At 26.3% G+C, this 13,610-nt stretch overlaps 1 protein-coding gene across 2 annotated transcripts; it reads right to left on the reverse strand.

Moving 5' to 3' along the window:
* Positions 1-4,269: 4,269 nt before the first annotated feature.
* On the reverse strand, positions 4,270-8,002 carry LOC8263585 (prostatic spermine-binding protein). Of its 2 annotated transcripts, XM_048377278.1 has the most exons (3): positions 7,763-8,002; positions 6,922-7,075; positions 4,270-4,938 (listed from the first exon to the last, which is right to left on the reverse strand). In XM_048377278.1, exons 2-3 carry the CDS (start codon positions 7,039-7,041, stop codon positions 4,486-4,488), a joined length of 573 nt encoding a protein of 190 aa, XP_048233235.1. In that variant the 5' UTR covers positions 7,042-7,075; positions 7,763-8,002; the 3' UTR covers positions 4,270-4,485. The 2 variants fall into 2 exon arrangements, with proteins under 2 accessions (XP_048233235.1, XP_025015674.1); XM_025159906.2 differs by lacking the exons at positions 6,922-7,075; positions 7,763-8,002 and adding an exon at positions 5,755-5,808.
* Between the last annotated feature and the right edge of the window lie 5,608 nt (positions 8,003-13,610).

Below are 13,610 nucleotides of genomic sequence, written 5' to 3' on the forward strand. Positions count from 1 at the left end.
AATGTAAGAGGGGTATAGTTTATGTTTTGTTAAATTTTAGTTGTCTTCTTATTTATAGTCTAATCCATATTTCTTTAAATTTTAGTTTTATTCGTCAATTTTTATTTATCTAGTATTTTTTATAACTAGATAATTTTATTAATTTTTGGTTGATCTTAGTTGATTTGTGATTTAAAAAAAAAAATTAGTACAGTTGATGTTTAGTTGATTTTTAGAATATTTGACTTGAACTTATTTTTATAAATGTTTTTTTCTAAAAAAATTATTTCTACAAACTTTTGATTTGAAGTAAAAGTACAATTATTTTTATTAAAATAGATTTCAGTAAACAACCTAAAAAAAACTATTGGCATTAAAGGGCCTAAGGGTCAGGAAAAAAAAAAAAACAACAATCAAAATTAAATTACATACAACCAAGACTATATCACAGTAAAAAGATCTATCTCTACCAAAAACATGGCCAAAGGTCCAAATAAGAACATAATGAAAAGGTATTTCACACAAAGGTCTAAGACCCATAAAGCCCAATAATCCAAGCTTCAAGCATAAAATATTTATATATATATTATAAAAGTTATAATCTATTGTTATTTTTATTTAATCAGTTTTTTATTAAAACAAATTACTATAAGTATGTTTTATTTAATATAATAATCTAAATAACATTTTTTTTTATCCGGTTTAGTTTGGCTTCATATTTTTAAAAAAATTCAATTATTTTTATCTTTTTAGTTCGATTTAGAAACAAAATTGGGTGTCTTTTTACTCACACTAAATAAGTTTATTTTAATTATTAAATTGAGAATAATTATCAACTGATTAAAACTTGTCGGACACTCATTTAAGCTTTAAAATTATGTGGAAACCTCTTCAAGTTTACTTTTGTACATTTAGAATTTTAACTTTACATTTTTACGGGGTTAAGTGCATATATTAAACAGTCATCTAAGGATTAATTTCATTTTTAGACCTAAAATTGAAATGCTATTAATTTCATTTGTAGTCTTTATACTTGGCGAGGCTTAATTTCATGCATTATCCCTAAATTTGGCATATTTCCATTGATATTTTTAAACTTTAATTTCGGTCCTGCAAAATTCTTAAATTTTAATTTGTATCTTTGAAGTCCTCATCATCTAATTTTGATTAAAATTTCATAACAAATATGATATAACAAAAGCAATGTCGTGTCATATAAATCATTCATTGGTTATATCATGAAAATTCAATCAGAATTAGATGAAATGGACTTTTAGGATATAAAAATTAAAGCTTGACGAAATCTGAAAAACAAGTTAAAAATTAAGGACATCAATGAGATGCAAGTTTATATTTTGAGGACTGCGAGCAGAAATTACCCGTTTCTAGTTTGTGCGATGACGGTAAATGATTGGAAATTTGAAGTATTTAATTATTACTTTATAAAAGAAAGTTTAAACTTTAAATCCTTAAAATTGTTTCATGTGTTGTTAATTGACCCTAAACTTTTACTTCAGTTGATATTTAGCCCTTCATATGAAAATTCTAACTATTTTTTAAAAAAGCTTTACAATGCTAAGAAATTAAAAAAGAAAATTGAATTAAAAATATGTTATTTTAAATTTAAAATATTTTCTAATATACTTTATTTATGATCTCCAAGAGAAAATATTATTTTTTTATTTGAAAAATTTCCTATACCTAATTACATATCATACTATACAGAAGTAGCTATCAAGGAAAACAATTTTTATACTATATAAAAGTGATATCAAGAGAAAATATTTTAAATTCAAAATATTCAAAGTCAAGACTGTTTTGAATAGGGCTGAGCATAGATCTCGGTGATTCCCGCCCGAACCGAATAACCGTACCGAAAAGTACTAGAACCGAAAAAACCGAAAATTTTTATAATCGAATTGAACCGATCCGAATTTTTTACTATTACGATGCAGATCTTGGTTCTTTAGTAAAACCGCACTGAATCGTACTGTAACCGATCCGTCTTGCATCGATCCCGGACCAAACCGTAGAACCGAATTTTTTTACATATATTTATAAATAATTATTTATATTATATGAAAAATACATATATTAAAAAAATAATACATATACTCTATAAAAAATTTATTTTATATTTATCATTTATATAATACATATTAAAAATAACTATAATATTATAATATACTTTATACTCTATAAAAAATATAAGTTATATATATTAATATGTCACATAATATATTGATACTAGTAATCTAGTATACATACTATAATACTAGATTTAAAATTTATTTCCTATATAGAAATTTTCGACAAGTTAATTAAAAATTACTTAATTTAATAAAAAGTTATATAAATTAGTAAAAATTATAAAAGATATTATTATATAAATATAATATTATTTACACTATATTTATTAATAAATTAATTTTTAATTATATAATATTTTTATTTTAAGAATAATAATATTAATTATACTAAAAGTATTAATTTATATAAATATTAAAATTAAGAAATAAATATTTTAAAAATAATTTTTATATTATTATACTAATAAAACTTAAAAAATTAAATATTTAGAAATAATTAATTTATTAACTTTTAAAATATTATAAATTAATATTAAAATATAAAAAAAATATTAAATTATATTTATAAATTTAATTTTTTTTTTTGAAAAGGATCAAACAAAACTTGAGAAATAATTGTCAAAACATCTTTTAACAATATATAAGTTATTTACTTCCTACAACAGCGGAGGTCCTCATTTGTTGTGAAGATTGGCTTAGAAGTTCAAATAAACCTATCCAACTAGAAGAATCAATAGAGGATATTGAGAGCATAGAGTCAGGTAATATTTCTTTACTTCTTACATATGTTTGTTTATTGTTGATGCTGTTTAGTCTTATTGACGTAATTTTTTACTTTTATTATAGAAATTATTCAAGATCCTCATATTGGTGAGTCCCTTATGCCAAGATTAAATGTGGAGTGTTAATTTTGAGGGGAGGTAATAACATTCCTTTGCCAATTTTGGACATGTCTTTTAGTACTATATAAAGTTTGTAAATTTATTTATTTTAATGATTGCCATCTGTAAAATATTTTTATGCTAGCAGTAATATATATTTTAATGGTTTGTATTTGAATATTGAATGAATTATTGTATTTGCAAGTGATTCAAATTGCGAAACAGGTTGTTCAAGAATGTGATTGCAATTTTAATTCAGATTTTCATGCTACTTTTTTTAGGTTGGTAATCATATTTTCTCTAAATGTATTTGATTAAATATGAGATTAAAGTTATATTTTTTAATTTTTTTAAAACCGAAAATAGCACCGAACCGAACTGTATTGAACCGTAAAATTGGTACAATACGGTATTGGATCCTTTTATGTTTGGTACGGTACTGGTACCTTCAATTTTAAAATAACCGAGGTTTGGTACGGTACTAGTGATTTATAGATAACCGAATTGGACCGATCCGTGCTCAGCCCTACTTAGAAATTCAAATAAACCTATCCAACTAGAACAATCAATAGAGGATATTGAAAGCATAGAGTCAGGTAAAATTTCTTTACTTCTTACATATGTTTGTTTATTGTTGATGCTGTTAAGTCTTATTGACGTAATTTTTTACTTTTATTGTAGGAATTATTCAAGATCCTTAGATTGGTGAGTTCCTTATGCCAAGATTAAATGTGGAATGCTAATTTTGAGGGGAGGTAATAACATTCATTTGCTAATTTTAGACATGTATTTTAGTGCTACAGAAAGTTTGTAAATTTATTTATTTTAATGGTTGCCATCTGTAAAATATTTTTATGCTTGCAGTAATATATATTTTAATGGTTTGTATTTGAATATTGAATGAATTATTGTATTTGCAAGTGACTGAATTGCGAAACAGGTTGTTCAAGAATGTGATTGCAATTTTAATTTAAATTTTCATGCTACTTTTTTTAGGTTGGTAATCATATTTTCTCTAAATGTATTTGATTAAATATGAGATTAAAGTTATATTTTTTAAATTTTTTAGAACCAAAAATAGCACCGAACCGAACTGTATTGAACCGTAAAATTGGTACAATACGGTATTAGATCCTTTTATGATTGGTACGGTACTGGTACCTTCAATTTTAAAATAACCGAGATTTAGTTTGGTACTGGTGATTTATAAATAACCGAATTTGACCGATCCGTGCTCAGCCCTAGTTTTGAATATCAGAATTACCTATCATCATTTTTTGTTGGAAAGAACACCCACATAGTTGATTGTACAAAGTAAATAAGCTGACTAAATGTTTTTAAGATCATAATCATCATCACATTTTTCTGGAATTAATCATTGCCGCAGCTCAGAGTTTCTAGAGTACTCTAATCATGCATCCAAAATAAGACAATTTTGCAGCATAACATTATCCTAAACAGGCTGCCTCATACTCTAAGTAGATCCATAAAGTTAGATAAACAGGTTTCTGAGGAGCCACTACCATTCCTTTACTTCACTTCTTCCTCTTCTTTGGAGGCTGGAGAGCTTCCTCTTCTTCATCCTCCTCTTCTTCTTCATTCTCTACGTCCTCCACCTCTTCCTCATCCTCTTCCCCACCATCATCGTCATCGTCATCATCGTCGTCGTCGTCATCGTCGTCGTCTTGATCTTCACCATCTTCTTCTTCTTCATCATCATCTTCCTCTTCTCCATTCTCTTCAGCCCCACCTGCTCCACCATCTGCACTCTTCTTTGTGTTGCTTTTATTGTTGTTGGGGTTTTTGCCATGGTCTGCTCCATCATCGGATGACAATTCTTCCTCACCTTCTCCAAAGTCACCATCTCCTTCATCATCATCATCCCCATCATCATCATCATCTCCACCTGCATCAATTGGCTTGTCCTGGCTGTGCATGTCATCTCCTTTCATCCTAGGTTTGTTAGTCAGCAGTAATACAGTAAGATCCTGTAACCAATTTCATGAAGTGAGTTCTGGGAAAAGTCAAGCAGTGCCACAAATAAAATCAAAAGAAATAGTTGAATTAAAGGTAGCATACAAAAGACTTCATGTATATTAATCAATTTTTGGGGAGATCAGCTATGTAAAGAAAGACAATAATAGAATGTCTTCTCAAGCAATTTCAATCTAATCCTAGGGATCCATCCTTTAACCATAATCCATCTCATTCTCAAGTATCCCATTAAACCCTGTCTATCCCTCAATCACTTAATTACTTGATTAAGACAAAACCAACTGTAAGATTCTATTCAACGATAGCAAACTTGAATACTACATATATTAAAACTGATCCCAAAATCCATCCATAATATCTTTTATAAAACACACATTATGCATTCTTTCTGCTACAGTTAGCTTGTATTAAACATCTGAAGAACTGTTTCAAAAAATCATTCCACTGCTGGCTATGATTTTGGAGACTTGTTCAGTCTAGTCCATGCCACATAGCTTCATTAGTGTGTAAGCCAAGATTGTGATTCAGAAAAAGGTACGGCGAGCTTTTAAATGGGAAGAATTCTCCATCAAGTTGATGGAATTTTAGCACATCAACCAAAAACAAGTGAAAGCATTTTGGGGGCATAAACTATCTTATTTAAAAAGGATGACAAAGGCCATCAGATCCTCTAAGGCCATATACACTATCTTAGTCACAAAAAGAAAGCCCCAGATTCGTTGTTTATTTTTCAAAAAGGGTGCCATTGCGTTTGTGTGAGGGGAATATGCTGCCACCACAACAGGAAAAGAAAATATGGTTTTATTTACCGAAGAAAAACATGCCTCAGCCACTTTGGGGCATATCATTCAGCTTTCATCGTCATGGGCATCTTTCTGTTCTCCCCTTTTCTCAAAGGTACTCATGGAAAGATTCTAAATCATCCTAGTAAATTTTATGACAAATAAACAGTCATCCAAATGTTTTTTTTTTTTTTAAGCAAAACAACACGCTGATACAGTGATACTACTTGAAACAAAAAGTTGTTCCAACAACCTGTTTTCATTATAAGAAAACAACAAATACATCATTACATTACAAAAAAAATGGTTTTGTATAATTATTCAAAGATCTCAACATGTACCTCTTTTGGACAATTAAATTATTTTTTTTTTTTTAAAAGAAGCAAAACTTTAGCAGGTGGGTTTGATCTAACCAACCTACCAAACCCATAAACAGTAAAATAAAATAATGGATAAAGACAGTTGCTGTTACGAAGTCAAAACCAGATGCGCACAAAAAGTCAAAATACTTGTACACCAAAGGAAAACATAAAGCAAAAAATACTAGAACAATATCACAAATAAAATCCCAAAAATATTTTTGGAATTCGAAAAATAAATCTTCTTCCAAACAAATAATTTGTATTTCTAATCCAAAAATTATCCTCTAATTCCAAACAAATCACAGAATTACAGGTGTCAACTCAGCCCTACTGTATGATGAAAAAGAAAAGGAAGTATCTGAGTAAAGAATATTCTTTGCGTAGCCTCGTTTATGGTAAACAAAACTATCTAATGTTTCTATTTGACTTCAGCGTTTCTTCTATAATTACTACACACGACAAAAATAAAATAAAATAGATATTATTATATCATATCTCCACCGCCCACACGTGTGCAATCTGCGACTCTAACGTAAAATATGGTTAAATGTTCCTTCCACATCCGGCGTTCTTTAACGCTAAACTACCCTCCCCAACAGCGCACTTTAGCCCAACCCCCACCTCAAGCAAAAATAGTACACGCCAAAAGTGCTTTGCGCAAGTTTGCAAATCACAGCGAACCGAAGCAAGACGGGAAAATTGAAATGGCAATAAAACAAAAGGACTGCAGTGTTAAATTTTTTTGTTAATTTAAAATTAAATAAAAGGGGGAGAGGCGCACGTTAGCTTGCATCTTTCATTTTTATTTTTTATTTTTGTTTTTTAAACTAACCTGAGCTAAAAGCTGAGCTTTGACCAAAGCAGAGACAAGCAAACACGTCACTGCCTCACCCGCGCACGTTAGCGCACCGTTGCCAAGCGTAACTGTCACTGGGCCGTAGTTGGTCTCCATTTTGAGTGGAAATACAACAAATAAAAAATAAAACCTGCAGAACAGGATAATGAATTCATGACCATTAGATCTACTCAAATATCATAATCACCGTTAGATATTCAAGACAAAAAAAAAATTAAAAAGAAAATCATTCATTAAAAATATCTCTTTAATCTTGAACAGTAATAAAAAAAATTCTAAAACTGAAATAAAGAAAATTCTAGGAATTATTTTATGGAATAATAATAATAATAATAATAATAATAATAATATAGAAGAAAAGTTGTTCTTTAGAAAAGAATAAAGACAAAAACATACTTTCAGTGAAGAGGAAACTCGCCGGTGACCTTGGCAGTGAACTTGAAGCTCTAAATAGAAGGTTTTGACTTCAAAAGTAGCAGTTATATTCATCAATATAACCACAAACAAGTCAATATTTCACCAAAACCACTAACAAAACCTCTAAAATAAAGCAAAACGTCAAGTTTATAGTAGAATTAAGCTTGTTTAGTTTCAAATTTAATTCAATTTTCGCGAAAGAAGTGAAATTTTGTTCGAGAAGGCACTAAAACAAGTAGAAAACAGAGAGTCGATACAAAACGACAAAAGAATTCGCATGAAACGCTAGAAATCAGTAGAAAGTAGAAAAGAAGCTGGAATTTAAAGCAAAGAAGCACTACGAACAGAGAATTGGAAGCAAAAGAAAGCAGAAAAGCGAATTAGAAGAGCAAAAACTTACCAGAAATGAAGATCTGAACACAAGTAGAGCAGATCTGGAAGTTTCAGCCTCTAAAACATGGAGAAACAAGCGTGAGTTGCTCCTTTCATTTTGGACCGTCGGATCGTGATCGTAGAGACACAGAGACACCAAAGATATAGAAAAAAAAATTATATATCAGAGAGAGAGAGAGAATACTGGTGTGTTTGGGTGACTGACTGACTCACTGCCCGTAATTTCTCAGCCTGGTTTCGGGCAGCCCGGGCAGAGTCCTTCACGCTATTAAAAAGAAAAAAGAAAATAAAAAACAAAAAACAAAAAACAGAAGGAGGGGTTAAATAATAAATATAGAAGTAGTAGGTTTATAATGATTATGATTTATTAAATTACCACTTGAACACATCGCTTTTGGTTAAAGTCTTTTCTCTGTCGCGTTCCGATCTGAAGTCTATTTTTGTGATATTTAACTATGGTTTGTTTTTAACCTTAGTCTCTGGTTCATTATAAGGCTGTTCTTCCATGCATACCTGTTGTTTGAAATTGAATCGGGCTTTTCTAAAATTAAAATATAATAATATATGAGGGATTTTTCTAAAAATTGCGCATTTTTGCTTTTAATATTTAAGCCAATTAGTGGATTAGCTTTTCATTTATTTTTAAACGTAAAAATGTTCAAAATATTTTTAAAAGTCGTGATGTAAGTTTTTCTCTATAATAGATAATATAAAATTTTTGTAAATATTTTTTATAGATTTAGTGAATCTTAAACCGATGGATAATTAATGTATTTATTAATAATGGAGTATGTGTCAATAATAAGGTGTAAAATACTTAAATATATATGTGTCACTCTTCTATTAGTTGTAGTATATACATCAAACATATATAATAATATTTTTAGATTAAATTTATATTTAGACATCTAAACTTGAACTATTTGATCATTTTAACATTTTAAATTTATATTTTTTATGACATTTAAACACTTTTTGATATATGGTTTTATTCAACACACCCACGTGTATATTATATATAGGTGTTTTAAAGTTATTATAAAATAAAATTCAGATGTCTATCATATTAAATTGAAAATTAAAAGTGTTTCATGGGCTATGAAATATAATTTAAATATTTATTTAATTAAAATAAAATTAAAGTGTTAAAATGACTAAATAATAAAAATTGAGATGTTTAATTATGCATTCTTCTTTTTTTTTTTTTTCTTTTTGATATGGAGCCAGCCATAAACAAGAGAGTCTTTCTCTTTCCTTTTTTTTCATGTTGCTTCCTCTTTCCTAAAACTTACCATTTCTTCTTAGTTGTTTCTCTTCCCTTCCTAAATTTGCTTCTCTCTCTCTGGATATATATATATATATTAAAACTTTAATTCTCTTCTTCGGTTGGAAATAACAACAACAACAACTGTATTAAAGAATTTTTTAATATTAACATTAGTATTCTTTGTTACAGTGATGTTGTCGGGATTTCATCCATAATAATATGGATCAAAATTGGATTTCAAAGTAAAATTGTATTATTATTCTTTTTATGTACCATTAATTACTTTGTTCCGCATTGATATATATGTTAATTATTTATTCTTGTCATTGATGAATGGATCTAATTAATTCTTATATCACTCTTAATTTAATTCTTACCATAATATAAAAATGAGTCATAATTTGATTTCTATTATAATATATTAATTAAATATTTATTAACTTATATTCATTAATTATGTATTTTAATTATTTAATAAATTAATATTTAATTATTGTAATATTAGTTTTCTATTTTATTCTATAGTATTTAACATTGTTTGCTAATTTAATTTTATTGAAAAAATATATATATCACAATATAAATATTTATAGTATAACTTTAATTTGATGTTTATTTTTTTATTTACCAACTGTGTAAGAACAATTTACGTTATATTTATATTATATATATATTCATTTGAATGAATTAGTAGATATAATTTTAATTAATGACAAATATCAATTGACAAACTAATGAATATTATACTAATAAATAATGAATATCTATATCGATCATATATTTTCAATATGCATCACAAAAATAATAAAATATTTTCTAAATAATTAATATTTTAAAAACATTATATTCACACAAATGAATATTACCGGATAATGAACATTAATATTAACACTAATGAATAATACATGAAAGAAAATGAGTGTAAACATTAACTATAATAAATATTAAATTCACAGATAATAAATATTTAAATATAAATAAAATTAATTATTATAGAATATTACATCTAATAGACATTATACATATAGAAAATGAATATTTGAGTACTTGTAAATAAACACAAAAAATATAATATGTATCTAGTCTAATAAAAACTTTTGACATGTATTACTGTATTCTAACACATATAATTTTTATTTTGACATGTGTATTTTTGACACGTAGAATTCAAGTTTATGTTTAATTTTGTAGCATTTTCTACTAATTTATTAATAATTTTATATACTATTAATAAAATCTTAAAATATATAAAAATAATAACAAAAGACATTAAAAATATTAAATTATTATTATTTTAAAATAATTATAAAATATTAAAAAATCTATTTAATTTTATATATAAATTTAATTTATATTATTATTAATAATTAAAATAATTACGACTAAAGTACAATAGGTGAATAAATGACTAGCTTTTATAAATATATAAAAATATTTTAAAATTATTTTAATATAATATTAATTTTAAATTTATTTTATTATAATTTAGAAAAATAAAAATTCATGTATAAAATATATATACATATATCAAAATAAAATTTTTAAAATAATATCAATAAAATAATTACAATAATCGTGTAACATGCCGTTAATTTTATAAATATATAAATATATAAGAATTTATTCAATATAATATAATTTTAATTTTTTAATTTTATTATTATAATTTAAAAGATTTTAAAATAACTTTTTAAAAAAAAAAGTAAAGAAGAAGAGACAAAAAATTCTCATATTGTATAATTTAAAAAGAAGTAAAAAATACTTTGCAAAAATTCACACCAAATTGACGCATGTTTTATTTTAACACTACACGTGTTTATGGAATTTAGAGCAGTCCATGTAGAACCATGGACCGGAGTTATGTTATAACGATTGAGGGCATTCACAGCTAATTTGATGAGCACCTTTCGGATTGAGACAGGAGTTTGCATTCCAAGCCTGCAATTCCTTAATAATGTACACGATTGTACCAATATCTTGCAAATTCTGATTTTAGTAGCTTCTGGGATATTGGGCATTTCTAAGATGGATAGAGGCCCAAATCTGCCTTTCAATTTACGTGGAAGAATCAAATATATATAATTTTTTTTTAATAAATAGCCTTATTAATTTATATATAAGAATTAAATACATTTAATTTAAATTTTTAATAAATACCTTTCAAAACTTGTGATCAAAAATCAAATATACGTAATTTAATTTTTTATAAAAGTAAAATAATATTAGATTTTTAAAATTTTAATTGAATAATAAGAATTTAAAATAATATTTATTTAATTAATTTACTAATATAATATCTAGTAATACACTATACAATAGCATATTTGAAAAATTTTAATATTTAAATTTAATTGTTAAAAAATAATAAATATTAAATAAGTTAAATTTCAACTTTCTAAAAATTAAATAAGTCAGATTTTAATTTTTTAAAAATTAAATAAGTTAAATTTTAATTTTTTAACTTATCATTTTTAAATTAATTAAATTTAAATTTTAAAATTTATCAAACACGCTTTTATATTTTGCCTTCTTATTACCTACGAACAAATTTAGTATAACCATATGAACCATATGAAGTTGGAATAGGTCCTGTTGTTGGGGCCAAGGTAAATTACCTTATCTGGTCAATTTCTTTTATCTTAAAATTATTGCAGATGAATTTAAAAATCAAACTAGGAGAATGGAAGAAGGCAAGACATGTAAGGTTATATGGAAAATATGCATGGAGCAACAATAACAATTTTCTAAATAAACCTCCATCAAAATACAGCAAAGCTCCAAGCATAAAAGTTAAGACATTGTTTCCATGCTCTTGCATATTGAGGGAGCATTTATTAGGAGTCCTTCAAAATATTTTTTCACTCTATTTGGTTGAAATCTATAAAACTTATAAAATTTATATGCTTTAAATAAAGTAAAAATTAATAAAATAAATAAATATTCGAGTATCCTATCAAAATATGGTTACTCTTTTAATCAAAAGAGGAAATTAAAAGAAATTCTTTTATAAATTCATAATAAAAAAGTTTTATTTGTAAAATATTAATTCCTAAGAAATGCTTATTTCAATTAAATAAAAAGAAAAGATCTAGAGATTTATATTAGAAAAATTTTTCAAGAAAAGAAAAGAAAAGAAAAGGCAATGAAAGAATGCTCATTTGTTTGGTAATCCAATTGCTTATTCTTCTGTGAGATTCCATAAGAAATAAGATGAATTTCATATGAAGAAGATCCTAAATGTAACATGGTAATCTAAAGATGGATAATATTTGACAAACCCTTAAGAATGAAGATTAGAAAAAATTAAAAGCAGATATCATATCTACAAGGGTACCTGTATCAATATTCACTAGCATGATTTCTTTTTCTTTTTTATCAATAAGGAAAAGAGTCGGTAATAATATTGCCAGAAGGCCAACAAAAGTACAGGAATATTAGAGCCCATCATTCTAGCAGGCCAAACAGAGATAAGAACATAAGGGCTTGAAGCCCAATAACCAAACACCCTTATACTTTGTTTGGAAACAAAGTAGGGCAGGGAGAAAAAGAATAGGAAAGAAAGTTCTACTTTTGTTTGGAAAGATGTGAAAATGAAGGAAAGAAAATGAGAGAAAATCTATTTCTTTTATTTGAAAATTTATAAAAATTAAAGGAAGAAATTTTATAGAAATTTTTTTAATTACTACATTAAGTTATTTTTTTTTAATGTTATGCAATTATTAAACATTTAGTTTCAATTATAAAATAATTTTATTTATTCTTAATGAGATATTCATACAAAATATTAAAATTTTTATTTTAAAAATTGATTAATGTTATTTTTTTTACATCAAAAAGTTAATGAACAAATAGTAATAAGATAGGCAAATTGGTAAATATACTAGAAAAACACAAGCTTTTTTCTTTCCAAAGAGAAGGTGAATCAAAATTGGTATCACCTTCTTTTCACCATTATCCCCTAAACAATGGAATGTATGTTACCCTACCCCTTCTCCACACCTCCCTTCTTTCATTTTCCTACCCTTTCTTCTCTTCTCCAAAATCAGCTTAAAGAGAGAAAAACTACTTACAGCCCGAAGATGTAACGGTCCATAGGCCTACAATGATTAGAAAATTGCAGAAATGTCCTTCAAGCAACCTCTCCATCGCACCTAAGCCCTTCTCCGGCGATGAGAGCACCACCTCAACTCCAGTAGTAATGAAGAGACTTGACCTACAATTTGGAACATGTAGGTCAGAAAAACACAAGCTTTTAGAATTTTTATTTTATTTTATCGATATAGATTGAGATTTAATAAATCGACACAATTGGAGGAGTTTTATACCAGTTCAAAGTATTTTTCTATTGATTCTTAAAGATCAGATCTAAAAGTTTAAAGTAAAATGAAATCCAGAAAATTAGTAAATATTTTCTGCAAAAATACAAGGAACGATATACTTTTATATATAAATGGTAATATGTTAACTAAAATTAGAATTTTTAAAAAAATTAAAAATTATTAATGTTAAGTTACAAATTAAATTTACATCAAATTGAATTTTTTAATACTATAACTTATTTTACATATAAGTCAATTCTATTAAAAAA

This window comes from Ricinus communis, chromosome 7 (genome assembly GCF_019578655.1).
Source record: "Ricinus communis isolate WT05 ecotype wild-type chromosome 7, ASM1957865v1, whole genome shotgun sequence".
Taxonomy (NCBI): Eukaryota; Viridiplantae; Streptophyta; class Magnoliopsida; order Malpighiales; family Euphorbiaceae; genus Ricinus; species Ricinus communis.

Bases quoted from the DNA above. Each gene is read 5' to 3' on its own strand.
- LOC8263585 (XM_048377278.1), bottom strand. From the start codon at position 7,041: ATGGAGACCAACTACGGCCCAGTGACAGTTACGCTTGGCAACGGTGCG. The intron at 4,939-6,921 runs GTTAGTTTAAAA...AATTGGTTACAG, and splicing joins AAGCTCAGCTTTTAGCTCAG to GATCTTACTGTATTACTGCT.